The sequence below is a fragment of the Augochlora pura genome, chromosome 3 (genome assembly GCF_028453695.1).
Source record: "Augochlora pura isolate Apur16 chromosome 3, APUR_v2.2.1, whole genome shotgun sequence".
In the NCBI taxonomy this organism is placed as follows: Eukaryota; Metazoa; Arthropoda; class Insecta; order Hymenoptera; family Halictidae; genus Augochlora; species Augochlora pura.
Genome location: NC_135774.1, coordinates 8160555 through 8177006, shown reverse-complemented (window position 1 = coordinate 8177006; position 16452 = coordinate 8160555). Strand labels below are relative to the sequence as shown.

Below are 16452 nucleotides of genomic sequence, written 5' to 3'. Positions count from 1 at the left end.
TAGGAAAGCAAGGTCAAAGTTAGCAGAACAAATGGAATGCTGAACAAAAATTTATTTATACAAAATAATGTTTATAGAGTCTACAGTATTCGCAATAAAATGTAAAATGTATCCCAGGAGTTTTTTTATAGTCGGAGCTAGTGACACAAAATGTTCGGACATGTTAAAGATATATATCAGTGAAAAAATTGCGACGTTTTAACATTTCGCAATGGTAGCCAATGTTTGCGGTTATGTGCAAAATTTTCGTTCTGCTATGAATCATCTCGCATTTATTGCTGTGCTGAGATTTTACTTTTAGAGTCAATCGTCACGTCATACTAACTTTATGTATCTTTTATGCTTGTTTTATAGGCTTCGCATTGTGTAATACATATGTATACTAAACTAAAAGAAAATGAGTTTTTGCTCTGTTTATACATGTGTATAGTAATCTATTTAAAAGTTAATATAAAAGAAGAAGGAAAATAATCAGAATAACTTTATTTCGATCTACACTGTCGCGTTATAGCTTGCCTTCAAATTATAGAACTATAAAGTTACAAATATTTATAGAAACGAAAAAGAAAAATGATACTAATTTTACTTCAATCTATACTTTCACAATAAACTTCTTTTTAAGCTTATATAAATTCTTGACTACCACAGTTACTCTCCTCATTCACAATTTAAGAAAAAAAAATGTACATGTAATTATTTTTATTAGGAATATACAATTAATTCAATTAGTTACGAATTCCAATCTTACACGCCTGATCATACAGTTTCCTGCCAGCACACCTTTCATACTGAATTATGTAAGATTTTCTAGTAGTTAGGTGTGCGATTTTTAGATTTTTTTGTTTGAGAAACACAGGTTACAAGATATTTATTTAGAAACTATTTTCTACTAGTCTGTAAGAGAAGCAACCAGCTGACGACTAACGTATTTAAAATTGTGAACACATTTAAATAATCGATAACTGGTTTTAAATACGTTAGCCGCTAGATACTTCCCTTCGCGTGACAGATCGATCAATAATTTATTGACTTTTTAAGAAACATGTCAGCAGAATGAAAAACAGTGGATAAGAAGTAACAGTTTCCATGCCGGTTTGTGGGAGCCATTTATGAAAAAATTTGTGTAAAATGTTATAAGTCACTTTACAAATTGATAGGCGGATATATCAACTCTGCAAAGTTCATCTTCGACGCTTTTCGAATACTGTATCTTATTATACAACCACGCGAGTAATATTTTTAAATATTGATATAATTGTATCATTACCGTTATATTATTCTTCTGATAAATAGAACGTCTAAATATTAATAATTTATGTTAAATATTACATAATCTATCAGCATTCCATCTTTCCACCCTCGAACGGCGAACCATATTTACCACAATATACTTGACGACATTTATAACAATTCCGTGCTCTAGTCAACAGTTTTTCAAGACATATTTTAACGAAGATATTTCACGTAGACTTATTTGCCTTTCTGTCGTCCCTAGCCATTCATTCCATTTAATTGCCGATGATCAATTAATTAGGTAGTCATTTATATAAATCGGGTCACAGAAGACCCAGTAGTACATATAACTCACATAGAACGTTACACAAGCGAAATATATAATTCCATAAATATAATGAAGAAAACAATAAATATCACTGCAGCGTCGATTTTCTCAAACGAAATGTTTAACAGTGACTGTCAAATGATCAAATGAAGAGAATCATGTTAGATAAATATGTCGAGATACTTAGAGAAGTAATAAAGCATTCATACTTTCAAGATAAATATAGAGTCCTGTTACATCTCGCGATATGCAGATTTTAATGGCCGCTTGTTCGACTATTTTTAGAAGCCGACGCGGACTCGATTCGTCTGAAAATACACCATAAAGTGCGCCACCATGACGGAAATAGAGTACCTGCTTGTTCGTTCGTGCATTAACAACAAACTTTCGGCGCTTCGTTTTCAAAAACTTTCGAACCGTTCCCTCACACGAGTGGGGGTAGACGAGAGCATCTTATTATTAAACTCGCAACACCAGACAGCGTCCACTGACGTAATAATAGCCGGCCATTTTCTGTCCAGAGACGTTTTCTTTTTACTCCAATTGCATGCTCGATCTCGATTGAAATATTCAGATCGACTTCACAGATTAAATGTGAGCAATGTTTACATGGATTGTCGGCAAAGCTTCGCCACGCGGTTACGTAACATTATGTAAATTCTGTAATTCGTGGATGATAAATGCTTGGCAACGGTGAAAGGCATTCAAATTGTTTTTAAAAGGTTATACGCTCGTTCGGAGTCGTTCAAAATAAGATTATACTCGTGTTGCCTCGTTTGCAAAAATAATCGGTATTGCCGATCGAAAATTCCGTGTGAGATTGTTACCAAGTGGTGGAATTGCATCAATTTTCATGTAATAGTACTGCGAAAATGACGTTCGCGGTGTTAGACATGGTTCTATCGTTATCATTATTTATAATAATTAGACTGCGGATTGTTACACGAAATAAAAATTTGCTAAGCCATTTGTAAGACATCGAGATACGATGAGTAAATTTTTATATCTATCAAATCACATTAATGTTTTGTATTTCACCTGTTAATCTTTGTCAAAATTCGCAGTCCAGTAATAATAAACGCTATTGTAGTTTGGAAGTGTGTATATAGCCTGAGAAGTAAGTTCATTGTCATGCTTTGAAAAGTGATAAAGCAGAGTAATTCATGTGCAGCAAATTTTCAAACATGGCGTTTCTGTTAATGAAAATGTCAACTACGAATGTATCGAGCGATAAATAAATAATGACTATTTGAACTGGAAAATTTAATTTCGGTCTTAAATTAGTTAAAAATAAATTTTACAAACACGTGCGTAATCATTCGTATTATAATATAATGACTTTTCACAATCGCAAAGGAGGAGAATTATTTATAAAGAAAAGTTGAAGAAAAAGGGATTATTTATAAAGTTTTCGTTACAAGTTGGATAAAAGAAGTACATATGTACACAAATACGAAAAAGTATTACTTAATATAATTTTACGTAACTTTATATTTATATATTTACTGAGCGATTCGCATAGAAATATTTCCATTGGAAATCGCGAAATCAGTTCGAGCACGAAATCAAAAAATCTAGTAAATAGTGCAAAGTTCAGGAATTCGCTTAACACCGAAAGAGGAATGTCTATTTTTATCGCTGCATTCATATTTGCGAGCGCGTTCTTTTCGATCGAGCTCGACCGAACGTATAATACATTAACCATGCTTTGTTATTCAGATGTAGGAGCGTTTAGAATGTTAAATAACAAAACTGCGGATTTGCAAATTAAACGCAATGGTTGCGTGGTGTCGCCAATTCAATTTCAGAAGCAATTTCGTGATAACTGCTGTTTCGTCTTTACATCTTTTACCATCTTTTTGTCATCTTTTGTTAATCTTTATTGTAATTTTAATTGCAATTAGTCTGCGATTTTGATAGATCAATTGAGAACAAAAATCAATTTGTATTTAATTTCTATTTGTTGCAACTGAGGTAGAGTTTTTATTTTATATAAAGATCCGTAGACTGGTTACAATATTTGTGTAAGCAACGATAATCGGCTAATTGACATATTTCCAAGAATTCCTATAGCTCATTTACGCGATCAATTTATATTCCTGTTTAATAACAGGTTTGTACATTTATAGACGATTAAAGTAAAAGGAAAATTTTACATCGCGCGTTATATATATATATTGAATTTAATATATTTAATTCGTCATTATCAATTGTATTGTAGTAAATGAATTTTTAATCGCAACATTTTTTTAAGCCTCTATTTATTTATATCTTAAACTTATTAATAAGGAGTAGAATTTTGTTTGCATTTCTTGTGACAGTTCATGCAAAAATATGCAGCAAATATTAAACATCAAATTTCTGTGATAACAATTAACAAATACAAGACATGATGGCGCTCGGAACATTTTCAAATACACGTGAAAGCTAATCCAGAATTGTAACGAAATTATGTCAATCATTTTAACGTCGCGTTTAAACAGTGATATAACGTGAAATGTTATTACTTCCTTAAGATTACCAATATTACTCCAAAACATCTGAATTCAAGGGGAACGAATCATATTTCAATCAATGTACAAAGTGCATATCAAACAAATGTAAAAAAAGCTCAACACCAGTAAATAGGCATAAGCTGATAGTGCGATCGCGCGAGAAGATATATCCTAACACAAAGATCTACGGTAAAAATGGCGGCAGAAATACATATCTAGAAAACGGGTCCACACCCATTACCATTTCCCTCGTACGTTCCCGATCCACGTCTACCAAAGTCTACTCCAAAAAAATCGATAACAAAATTAACGTTCGAAGAACAATCGATCTCCATGATTCCGTATCTTATTCAAACTGGAACGTTAAGACCAGTCCAGGAGTCACGTGGTGGACATCTCTAACACCAGTTTTAAAGCACCGGTGTGTGACAGAAGTGACACCGCGCGAGTCGGCACGGTATCACGTGGTCCAGCCCGACTAAAAAGCAAAGCGGCTGGTTCGTTGTTCCGTGAAAACTTGTTAACCCTTTAAACGTTGGAATTCGCTAGCACCAGTTTCTCCGCACGTATCTTTCCACATGGAGAGTGCTGTTAAATCACGACTACCAATCGAACGTCGCAGCGGCCGCGATCGCGTAAACACGCATGCACGGTGTCACACGCATGCGCGGCGCTAAGTGGTTAACCTGCAACTTAACAGTTCCGAGATAGTCGAAACGAATGGTATTTCTGTCGCGACAGCCCGTATTCAGTCGGCTAGCTTCCCTCCGAAACACGGTGTCAATCGAGGACCACCGAACGACGGCGAGATTCGAATCCGGGACCGAGGAGCGTGGAGCAAGTACTGGAAAGATCCACACGAAATCCTTTGCAGGTTATGTAGGCAAGGAGTGGAGCCGAATAGAGCAATTCCAAGGGAATGCGACGAAATAGGAAGAACAAGTTCGATGAAAGAGGGGGCCTAGGAGGGGCAGTAGTGAACGATACGAACAACAAGGAAAAAATCAGAGATGATTAAGAAACCGAACGCGGAGCAGCTGTATGAACACATACACACGTGTCGAACCCCTTGTCAAGGCCGACAGGCACTGGTACCGCGCCGGTTAACAAGTTTCCTCGAAACGACAAGAAAACGATCCGATCGCCGGATAACACCAACCTGTCATTCTTGTCGACGACCGTCAGCGAGGCGAATTCCTGGAGCGGCGGCTCCGCTGAGATACCCTGGGCCCGTTGTTTCCTGGGCCTCGGTTTGGTTGGTGTCAGAGGCGATTTAAAGGGTAGCACGCTGAGGAACTTGTCGAGGTGGCTCCTGAGCTCCTGTATCTCAGCATCGCGACGACAGAGGAGCGCCTCCAGCTCGGCGATCCTCTCGTCCTTGACGCGCAACAACTCCTGGAGGTCCCGGAGGGTGCCCATCGTTGTGATCGCGGTCGCTCCGGTGACGTTCAAGACGGGCCTTTGGTCAGCCCCGAGCACGGGCACGGTGCCGTGCGAGCCGTGCGTCGGCAGCTGCGAGGCGTCCTCCTCGTCGGCGAGCCGCTGCTGCGTCGACGAGAAGCACAGGGAGTCGAAGCACACGCGCATAGACACGCAGGCGTCGCCGATTGGCACTTTGCACTTGGTACCCTCGTTCATTCAACCCGAACGAAACGACCGCGAGGAAAGAACAGGAGCCGCGACGAGAAGCGCGACCCGGGCGGTGCGTCGTCGGCTCGCTCTACTCCACGATTCCGCGCACTCCAACAGTGGAGGACCAACGTTCTCCACCGTCTCCCATGACGAACTCCGACGTTCGCAGTCTACTCACTCTAAACCGCGGCGATTCGACTCCCATGTCTCTCTCGCTCATCCTCCCCACTCCACACCCCTAACAGATAGCTTTCCTCGTTGCACTCGATTCCACTTCTCGCTGCTTCCCACACTGTCTATCGGTCTCTTTCTTGATCGTACGACGCTACGACCCGCCTCTCTCTCTGGTTTTACTTGTCACCGGCTCTGTCTCTTTCTCCCTTTCAAAGTCTTTTTTTCTCTCGGGTAGCCTGTCTACAGGGTGTCCGAAAAATGTGTCAAGCCCTTGTGAAGGGGGTGATCCTTCCGATGACTTTCAAAAAACTTGGAAATGATGGCTGGAGCTATGTTAACGAGTCATTAATGAAAAATGCGAACCAATCGGTAGTTGAGTATGATTTACGAATTCTGGCGCGTTAGCAGGCTACGCTTTGAAATAGTGCTAGCTTCATACCGAACTCGCGGTTTATGCAAGTCAGCAGAAATTGAAATGTTGTCTCATGTTATATTAACTCTTTGAGTGCGGAAAGTAGCGATGCGATAAAGGTGGAGTGACATAGTTACCGACAAAATTGTAGTTGAGTCAATCGAAACAGAAAGGGTCAATGCAGAGTACCGTGGTCATGATTTCATCCCGAATATTCATCCAGTGGCATAAAAATGCTTAGACCTCATGGCTCTGCTTCTTCAAGTTAACTCATTTTCGAGCGAAAAATATTCTTATACAAGGACAGCATTTCTCTAAAAACACGTAAAGTTAGTATACGGCGACTTTTAAAGCCACTGTGTGATATTATGCAATCAAGTTACAACTTTAATTGTTCGTGGCCAGGTTTATGAGAAACCGGAAATCCGTAAGAGACTCTTGGCTAAGTTCTCTGTACGACTGATAAAGCACCGGGTGCTGATAATACCTCTACGTCCCTTGCATCTCAGTTCATACACCTGCGATCTCTCACGACACACATTTTAGTTTGAATAGTAAGCGGAGTTCCAACTAAACGGATGAATTTCCTATTAATCCCTTTCTTGTACAAGTCTCCAGCTCGACACAAAGCTGACGCTGCGTTAAGCGTAGTGCGCCAGAATTAATAAGCCGTACTCGCTCTCTGATTGGCCGCAATCTTCGTAAACAAATCTAGAACCTATACTTTCACTAAAAAAGAACGAATCATTCCAAACCATGAAGCTCAAATCTATATTTTCGATTTGCTCTTTTTTTCTCAGCTAACGTTACCACTGTCAATACTTTCTCGATGCTTGTTGGCTCCCGCTTGAACTATTTAGCGCTGAATCAAACTCCACTGCTGTTTTCACTTCTCCGTTTGCTAACATGCATATAGAATTGATGATTGCGAAGTGAACTGCACAGGCTACTTTGCTACCACTGTATATGATTATCTACTTTTTGTTTGTTATGTTGTATCTCTAATGCGTACTTCTACGGATTCATTACAGCCACAGCTGACAATTTAAACTTCCGTTTCGACTTGCGCCATGCGAGTGCGCAGTATCCCTGCTTAATCGCGTCATTGAAAAGTTTGACACAGAGTGACTTTACCGGCTGATCTCATTAGTTATCGTGCTAAAATTTCGAGCAGTTAAGTGAATTTGTTTTCATCGAATAGGTTTATGTAATTTTTTGCATTGACTATTATCTCTCCGTTTCTTACGTAAATGACCAAAATTTATAGAACGAAATGTTATTGTTAGAAAGAATTTTTAATATTAAAAATACAATGTAGTAGAAATCTAATTTAATTTCATGGCGGAACGTATTCTTGTTTTCACGATATTAGGCTTACAATTTACAAGTATTGTAGTATATTGCTATTGAATTAGTTTTTTAATAGATTGTTTCAAAAATAAAAATAATGATTTCGTTATAACAGTTCCATTTTCAATATAGTGGTAATAAAAAAATGCGCCTACTGCATAACAACCTGTCGTACGCCAACTGACAATCGGTATACAGAGACCTGTTTTAACCCTTTGAAGATTACTGGTTACCGATAGAAACCATTTTTTAAAATTATCTTATTTAAAAAACTCTTGTCTATAAGTCTTCTACGACAATCTCAATGTTAAGTACGTTGTCCAACACGTCGAAATCGATTTCTGCTATTTGAACGATTTGTAACAAATTCATATATATTTTCAATTTATTCAATAAGAAGTTAATACAAATGAACTCACATTAGAATATTTTTCTGATGCATTTATAATAAAAGATTCGATTGTATTTTCAACGATAGAGTCTAACTCCCAAAATCTAGTTCTAACTTTAAACAATATGTAATTAATATCGCAATTTTATGTATGATTACATGAAATAAACGTTTTATGTTTCGAAAACTAAAACCTCGTGTACTTTGTCGCTGCATTTCTATCTTTTTACTTGAATCCTTGCCAGTTCTGTTAGCTTCAGATAACAAAAATAAGGTGGGAAATCACTATTTTAGGTGCTACCAGATGTGCATGTGGGTTGGCAGTCATATTGAATTTTAGTTCGTACAAGTTTGCTGTGAACATAGGTGGCAGTTAAAACAGTGTCCCAAAAATTACCTATAGAATTTTAGCCTCCTTGTGTATAACAAATTTGTACATAACGACTTTATTTTATATGACTGTACTCTCAGTGGAACTCCTGCAAATTGGAAAGGACAACTTTTCACAACAAGATTAGATTCTCTTCAGCCTAATTAGCAAATATTCCAGGTAATGTCACTAGCTCGTCGGTATAGTTCACCACATGAAGAATCAGATATCAATTAACGTTAGAACTAAAATTCCCACAATGCTTTTGAGAATGATTTACTTATTTATGACGACATACTTTATACGTAATAACAAATCATAACCAGTGTAGACAGCAGCCACGGACTAGGGATTACCATGCGAAAGGATAGTTCATGAAGCGAATATTATTCAAACTGATCATCTGTAGGAACATCATGAAAGTGCCTAAAAATAGTTAAGAAACAGTAAAGAGGGAACTTTGAGAATAACAGTAAGGGAGTTTCCCTCTTTCTACTGTTTTCACATTACTTTTCAGCACAATTCGCAGTACTTTCGAAACTACTTTCACCATCTCGGTCTGCCAGGTTTCTGGAGTCAGAATCATTTGCTTTTTGTGTTTATTAGTATTTGATGTGTGTATTATGTATGAAAAGATTATGAAAACATAAAGATGATTTTTTATATCTTCTCATAAACATATCGAAATCTGAAAAGGTACAATAACTGCAATTTTGAATATATGTACGTATAATTATAATTAATATGAAAGAATAATTTTAAATATAAATTGAATATTATTATTTGCACTATGTGAAGACTAAAAAACAAGTAAAAGAATCTAAAACCGATTATACTTTGGTTTTGTCTAACGAGCATTTCAATTCAAATTTTAAGTGTAGTTTCCCAATGAAGAATCAGATAGCAGCACTAAAGCTTCGTAGCAGAACCGGTAGTGTGTCGATACCTACGTCAGATTTCTGTACATGAGAGTTGGCTACACGTCGTAGGCTCATCTCCTATCATTTCTATATCCTCATCGAATTTCCGACAATAGCAGCAGGGAACAAAGTAAAGGAATATGGAGTTCGTTGAGTAACATTGACATAACCTATCATCACCTACTTAACTATCATAATTAATTTAGTTGTTCGCCATGAACTATCGTTTAAGTTTTCTAACTTATGAGAGGTGCAGAAATATCTTGCTACGAGAAAGCAGAAGATATGCGGGTCACAGTAAATGGCAAAATATTAGACATATTAAAGCGGCTACGGATGCTGCAAAATCGATTGAGTTTAGGGTGATAACCGCCAAGATGAAGACTGTTATACAAGGTTCACGAAAAAAGATGAAATATGATTACTCAACTGTATTCTTGAAGACTGACTAATTAAATAATTATGCATTGTTGTTTTCAAGAGACTGGAATTGCTGATCCTTCTAAAAATTCGAAATTAGCACAACTTGTTGATCAAGCTAAAAAAGCAAATATGCCTGCGGCAACATTGGATGCATTTTTTGCAAGATTGAAAAACTCTAAACAAAATGCTAAGAAGGAGTTATTGTTGATTCATTGCCCTGGTGGAGCCATATTAGTTTTACACGCTCTTACAGATAATATCGTCAGGTTGAAATTGGAACTGTCTGCTAAAATAAAGAGACATAAGTAAGGATTACTTTATTTTGCATAAGATGTTGCAAAAGTAATAATTATTAATTATAAACATAGTTCTGCAGAGCTTGTTGAATGGACTGTTATAAAGAGACCAGCTTATTAGATTAATAAGACTATGTTGAAAGTATTTTTATTATTTCAAAAAGTGACCATGTTCATCTTTTACTATCTTACTTTATTATATACACTAAATTTATCTAGTATTAAACTAGATTGGAGCATTTTGCTCTATTAAAATTACATATAAAAATGTATTTAATTGTTTTAAATGCAAAGATCTTCTTTGATTATTATAAGATAGGAAATTGAAAACCTGTCATTTGGTCAATTATGATAGATTTAGTGATAATGTAAATTCATTAAACTAATTTCTTTTATTTTTATTTTCGGATTTAGCTCTAAGTTTGTAGATCAGGTCGCATTAAGGCTTTTTGACAGTGCAAGTTACATTACAACTGTAAAAGAAGATTGCAATGTAAATCAAGCAATGGATGATGCAATACGGATAAATGCACAAGATGTAGAAGAAATAAAAGAGGAAAATGAAACACTTTTCCAGGTATAGAAATTAATTTTAGATTTTGCTTTCATTGAAGGTGTAACATTATTATGTTTTAATTGTTTCAGTTTAAGTGCAACTTTGGTACTGCCACATCAAGTGCATTACAATTATCTAAACTGGGGTATTCTATAGTTGACACAGAGGATCTATGTATAGCCGAGAATGCAGTTCAAATGAAAGAAGACGACTTAAGTAATTATAATAAACTTAAAGAAAAACTGTTAGTTGTTCAAGGGATTGAAAAAATAGATGACAATGTGTTAGAGTCTTGAATTTTAGTAGAATCCTGTGGATGGATTAAAAAAAAATATATATTATTGGATCTCTTTTTGGAAATTCATCTATAAAAATAATAACGATAAAGATAGATAATAAAATAAATGTTATATTTTAATAAATATTCTCTGTTACATTCTTTTACAAAAGATATTATGCACTACTATCGTTCAGTAATAGAAATTGTTACAGATAGATGTAACAGAGTCAGTTATATACAGGATGTATCCAGTAATATTATCCACTATTTTCGATCATTTTTGTTAATCTATCAAATAAATATTTAATCAATTTTTTAATTCAAGATTATTTTAAGTCCAAGACCAATGAATTCGTCTTAACGTCAGATCTATTACTCTATGATTTTAAATAATGTGGTATCATTTAAGAAAGTCACAACGATCTCGAGAATTATTACTGGTTGGAAAGACCCAAAGTATAGTGATTGACATTTGAGGATATACACTGCATATAACTGAATCGAAATGGGATTTATACAACATTATTAAAACATTGAATTTTTTGTAAGAAATTTATTTATTTCTTATTATGTATGTTATTACCATAGCCCTGAATTGCATCTACATTAGCTCCTGGAAAATGGGCAACAGACTTTCGATGTAACAACGACGCTAATACATTTTTTGACGTGATTGCTTTCGGATTCCGAGGTGTTGAAGTTTCATATCCTACGTTTCTTCGTTGTGGCTGAGAAAATTTATTATTTCGCCAAGTTGAATGCGTGATGTTTGTATTTTTCGTATGTTTTGCACATTCTACATTTTCAGATTCTATTGTATGAGTAACTTTTTCACTGACCTCCACGTATTCCTCATGTTTTTCTTTCTTTGGTTTTTCTTCCGTTGAAATATTTACAAAGTTATGAGTCTTATTTTCTTTGTCAGAAATTTCTTTTTCCGACTTTATATCTACATCTATATTAATATCGCTTTTATCCACATCCTTCGTTTTCTTGTTCTTACTTTTTATTTTTACAGTTTTTTCTATTTTTATAGTTTCTTGTTCCATACATTCAACGCTATTGGTTTTTATTCCATTGTCGTTGATGGTTTCATCAATTTCATCGTTTCTTTCATTGCCTTTTTTTCCCTTTTTTTTCTTTTTCTTTTCTTTTACTTTTAAATTTGTTTGATCTTGCTCTTTTGATGTATCATCTACTTCCTTACAGAGTTCTGCTTCTGTTTCTCTATTATCTTCTTTGACATTTTCAATTTTAATATTTTCATTGATAGTTTTCATTTCTTCCTCAGTTTTCTCTTTCTTTTTTTTCTTCTTTTTCCCTCCTTTTTTGTTAGGAAGATTTTCCTGAACTATAGCATCATCAATTGCATCCTCATCAACTTTAAGTCTCTTCGCTATAATTTTGTGATCAGCTTCTTGTTCTTCTTCTGGTATTTCCGCTATCGTTTGAATACTTAACCGGTAGTTACTTTTTCTCTTTTTGGGTCTACTGCTTTTACGTTCGTTAATTTCATTATCATTAATTTCTTCAGATACCTCTTCAACATCTAAAGCTTCATTAATAATACCTGATGATATGAAATTATTAGTATTGTCTTGTTTCTTTTTCTTTTTAGATTTTTTGTTCTCAACTTCAAATTTGTCTAGCATAGCTTTCCCCTTCTTCTTTTTCTTCTTTTTCACACAATCAGTACTGTATTCTACATGGTCATTAAACGTTACTCTCTTTTTCTTAATTATTTCATCTTTTATATCTAAAGCTGAATTCGTAACACCAAATTGCGTTCTCGATACCTCAAATTCTTTTCCGTTATAAACTTCATCTTTTACAGATTCTAAATTTAAAGCAGGATTTACAAAAGCATTTTTATAACCCTCTTCGGTATGGGATTTAAAATCTTTACAATCATTGTTTATGCTTAATTCATAGTCATTCGAAATCCTTCTCTTTTTTGAAGATTTCACCTCAGTGTTTGTATTTGAAATATTTTCCGGGCTGTTTAATTGCAAACACGGATTTTCAAAAGCATAACTACAAGAACCTTCGGTTTCTTTATTTCCTTTAGTATCCTTAGACGACTGTGTAGTTGATGCAAAACCAAACCCAGCATACTCGGGTTCGCTTTCTGAAGAACTTGCTTGCCGTACTTTTCTTTTAGGTGTTAAGGACACATTCTGACCCTTTTTCGAAAAATAATCTGTCATACTGCCACCGTGTATGGTAATAACACCACCCCTATTTTCTTGCTTACCAAGGGGCTCTGAATCAAAATTTTCCTGACCATTATTTACATTTCCATTTGTATTTTCAGTTATGTTTAACTCTTTCTGGCCGAATATATTTGCCAGATCTTTTGAACTGTATCTTTTTACATCTTTTCCCCTCGTGAATTTATGATAGCTAAAAAATGTAACAAAGATTAGATTATGGAACGTATATATTCTTATAAAATAGATTTACTCTTTTCCTTTTACTTACTGAACACGAGCTCGACTTTGTTTAGATTTTAACTCCAAAGACTTTTCTCCTAATTCCGTTTTACCTTCTATTTGGACTACACTATCATCTTGACTTTGTTGGAGCTGTTGCAAGATATGATTAAAACCGTCCTGATGCTCGGTCCATGCTTTATCCAAATCGTCATTTTTAAATCCAATACCTATCATAAACAAACAATTGTGATACCAATACAATTGTAGTGTTTTTACTGGTATTATTACCAAATAATTATTTAATTCGTTTATTGTAATTACAGCAATACTTATTCATTACTTAACTTATTGATAAAAAAGATATAGACGAGAGACAACAATAATAAATCATATTTTAAATGTTCTGTCAGTATTATTATAATTCAGCTCATAATATTGAGACTGTTAGTGAATTAGTTCAAGTTATAATAAATTTGAGCTCTGCTGAACAAACTGTTATGACATATTTAATATCTTAATAACTCAATATGTTTGAGCTATTTAATAAACAGCAACATGTCACTTAAATTTATAGCAAATGAACTGATACAGATAACTGTTTATCTCATTAATAAATATTAAAATATAAATTACTTGACTTAATAAATCAAGTCCACATATTTAACGGTGAATAGACAAATATAGTGAAGCAATTTCTAATGAATCATTCATATCAACTATTGAAATAATGACTTTTGTTTTCTACCTGATGTGTCGTTTTTTAAAGACACACGCACGTGCTCTATTATGCCTTGTTCGTTTGCACCAAGTCCTTTGCCGCTGGTCCAGCCCATTTTCTCCAACATTTTTTGACCAAATTTGTTGGGATCTATACGAAATAGGTAAATACTGATCAAATTAATCTAACGATTTATTATTTAAACACCGATGAATAGAATAAGGGATATTCCTAGTAAAGGGAGGATCAACGAAAATGTATATACCAATCGAATTGTTTAGACGCGTAGATCATGGTACCAGTAAGCGTTTTCTGCGGAAATTGATCGTAACAGAGAAATTCGCGTCTAAAATCTTCATATGGCTGTCAATATTTCTAATATGGGAACCATTTCTACTTGTATACTAAACTGTGATTAGTGAGATTTTGAGCCCGCCCAATAACCGGACCTAACCTCAACACCCTTAACGAAGTGAAAAGTAGCTGAAAGCATTAATATCTCAATATCTCTGCATTTGAAATTGCAACTGATATAACCTAGGCACTAACTCCAATCATCGCACCATTTCTTGACATATTTCTACTTATTACGGTTCAGTATATAGAAATGGCTGTTGTATTGGAAATTATTTATTAAGAGAAATTCTTGCAGAAAACACTTATCAGTTCCGTGATTTACGAGTTAATTGGTGTATAATACATGGCATTTCCGTCCCTTTACTAGGAATACACCTAGAATATTTATTACATGTGTTTACGTACCGTCGCTCCACTGTTTTCCTCGTGGATTTAATGTCCATTTTTGTTTCCGACGTGGTTCCGCGAGCATTGACATATTGCGGAAACGTTTAGACAGTTGCTAAATTCAAATTATAAACCCAACATTTGACAGTTTTTTGTTAACAGTCTCCAATTAATAACTTTCGTTTGAAATTTCGCGAAAGGTTAGGTTTCAGTCACAATCAATCGAAACGCACTCGCACAGAGTTCATAGATGCCTCACCGCTTTACGAAAGTAGGAGTTGGAAAATTACCCATCACAAATACGATTGGACGATTCCAATGTATTGCCAACTATCCATTGGAATCATCCAATGCTATTTGTAAGGTCTCCTCTCAGCCATTTGGAGTAAATTCCGAGCAGAATTTCTAACACCATTGGACACACTGATTTTGAGTAGAAATTCCATGAACGATCAGGCACCTAAGAGTTCTGTGCTCACATTCCTTCGAAATGGTATTTTACGTGTTTCTGGCGTGCACATTTACAGAATTTCCCCTAACAATATAGTCCCTAGCTTTGGTTCCCGCCATTTTCGTATTGCGAAACACGGGATATTTTTGAACCATTTGAATTCGTAGTACAGTAGATTTTCAGTTACAGTCCATTTTTTTTATTAAATTCGATACCTTATTACAGAAAATGAATATCACGAAAATAACATAATAGATGAAACATTAAAGGATCACATCTTACTTTAAATGATTATTATATTATTATTTAATAAATGGTTATTATATTATTATTATATTATTAAATGTATAAGATAACAAGACAAATATTTTTATTTATATACTGGATTTGTATGCAAATTAAAGATTTTGTATATTGGAACATATTGGAGTTATTTAGAAGTTACCTGCTTTTAGTAATAATTTTCATTGACTGGAATTTCAGACTAAACTTATTTTAGCTTTCCTACCAGCTAACAATTACTCAATTATTGTCATAAATTAACATACGCAATTTATTTATATTATATGATATTTATTCTTTCCGATTACTTTTCGAAGCAAGGAGGTTAAAAATATTTTATCTACTACTATCCTATCTGCTGTTCATTAATACCGATTTTATCTTTAATTTAAGTTCTGAACAAATATTAATAACGACAATTACTTCGCTTACATTCTGAAATTTTAATTTTACATGATCGACTAACTAAAATAAAGACATTTAGAGGTTCTTCTGTTCTAATGATTTAATTTTATGGAACGTGGACGAAGTCCAGTTTTGATCATTAGCTCGGCCGCTTCGCGCCAATAGATTTCGTCTCTCATTGGTCACTGATTTTCGTTAATAATTCGTAAATAAAATTCTAGATTGCATTTGTGCTAAAGAAAAAGTTATTTTGAATGACTTCAGGAATCCTTTATTTTACGATTGCGAATGATTGTTTTTACTTAAAATAGCGCCTTATTAACTAGAAATACGAATACTCTAAAAGAAAATTCAAACCAATAAACAAATCAACGAAAGGTAACCGCAAATGATGTGCTGATGTATGTCGAATTATTCGACCTCGCAAGTTCCGTTCGGTAACACATTATTTTAAATTCAAGCAGATAGTTGGACCTGCGAATAAATTATTTTAAATTATTTTTAACCGAGACGCAATGTGTCAAGGTCGGGTTCCTGTAATTTCCCGCGAGTTGGTT

The 16452-nt window shown here is 34.8% G+C and overlaps 3 protein-coding genes across 3 annotated transcripts in view; 1 reads left to right on the top strand and 2 right to left on the bottom strand.

The window, feature by feature from the left end:
• For (cGMP-dependent protein kinase for) overlaps positions 1-6033 on the bottom strand; it is a 158858-nt gene extending 152825 nt beyond the window's left edge. The window contains exon 1 of the mRNA XM_078176487.1: positions 5216-6033. Within this exon, the coding sequence (XP_078032613.1) occupies positions 5216-5694 (479 nt within the window). The 5' untranslated portion in view covers positions 5695-6033. The remainder of the gene's footprint in view (positions 1-5215) is intronic.
• Positions 6034-9350: 3317 nt separating this feature from the next.
• LOC144479108 (translational activator of cytochrome c oxidase 1) lies at positions 9351-11002 on the top strand. Its single transcript, XM_078197623.1, has 4 exons — positions 9351-9701; positions 9787-10033; positions 10439-10601; positions 10670-11002. The coding sequence occupies exons 1-4, from the start codon at positions 9521-9523 to the stop codon at positions 10874-10876; spliced, it is 798 nt and encodes a 265-aa protein (XP_078053749.1). The 5' UTR covers positions 9351-9520; the 3' UTR covers positions 10877-11002.
• Positions 10970-15004, bottom strand: LOC144479107 (uncharacterized). Its single transcript, XM_078197622.1, has 4 exons — positions 14776-15004; positions 14041-14163; positions 13342-13522; positions 10970-13263 (listed from the first exon to the last, which is right to left on the bottom strand). Exons 1-4 carry the CDS (start codon positions 14846-14848, stop codon positions 11418-11420), a joined length of 2223 nt encoding a protein of 740 aa, XP_078053748.1. The 5' UTR covers positions 14849-15004; the 3' UTR covers positions 10970-11417.
• Positions 15005-16452: the final 1448 nt, after the last annotated feature.

Excerpts from the sequence above, each read along its gene's own strand:
- LOC144479108 (XM_078197623.1), top strand. The coding sequence starts at position 9,521 with ATGAACTATCGTTTAAGTTTTCTAACTTATGAGAGGTGCAGAAATATC. Across the intron at positions 10,034-10,438 it reads GCTAAAATAAAGAGACATAA|CTCTAAGTTTGTAGATCAGG; the intron begins GTAAGGATTACT and ends TTTCGGATTTAG. Across the intron at positions 10,602-10,669 it reads AAAATGAAACACTTTTCCAG|TTTAAGTGCAACTTTGGTAC; the intron begins GTATAGAAATTA and ends TAATTGTTTCAG.
- LOC144479107 (XM_078197622.1), bottom strand. The coding sequence starts at position 14,848 with ATGTCAATGCTCGCGGAACCACGTCGGAAACAAAAATGGACATTAAAT. Across the intron at positions 13,523-14,040 it reads TTTAAAAAACGACACATCAG|GTATTGGATTTAAAAATGAC; the intron begins GTAGAAAACAAA and ends TGTTTATGATAG. Across the intron at positions 13,264-13,341 it reads CAAAGTCGAGCTCGTGTTCA|CTATCATAAATTCACGAGGG; the intron begins GTAAGTAAAAGG and ends TACATTTTTTAG.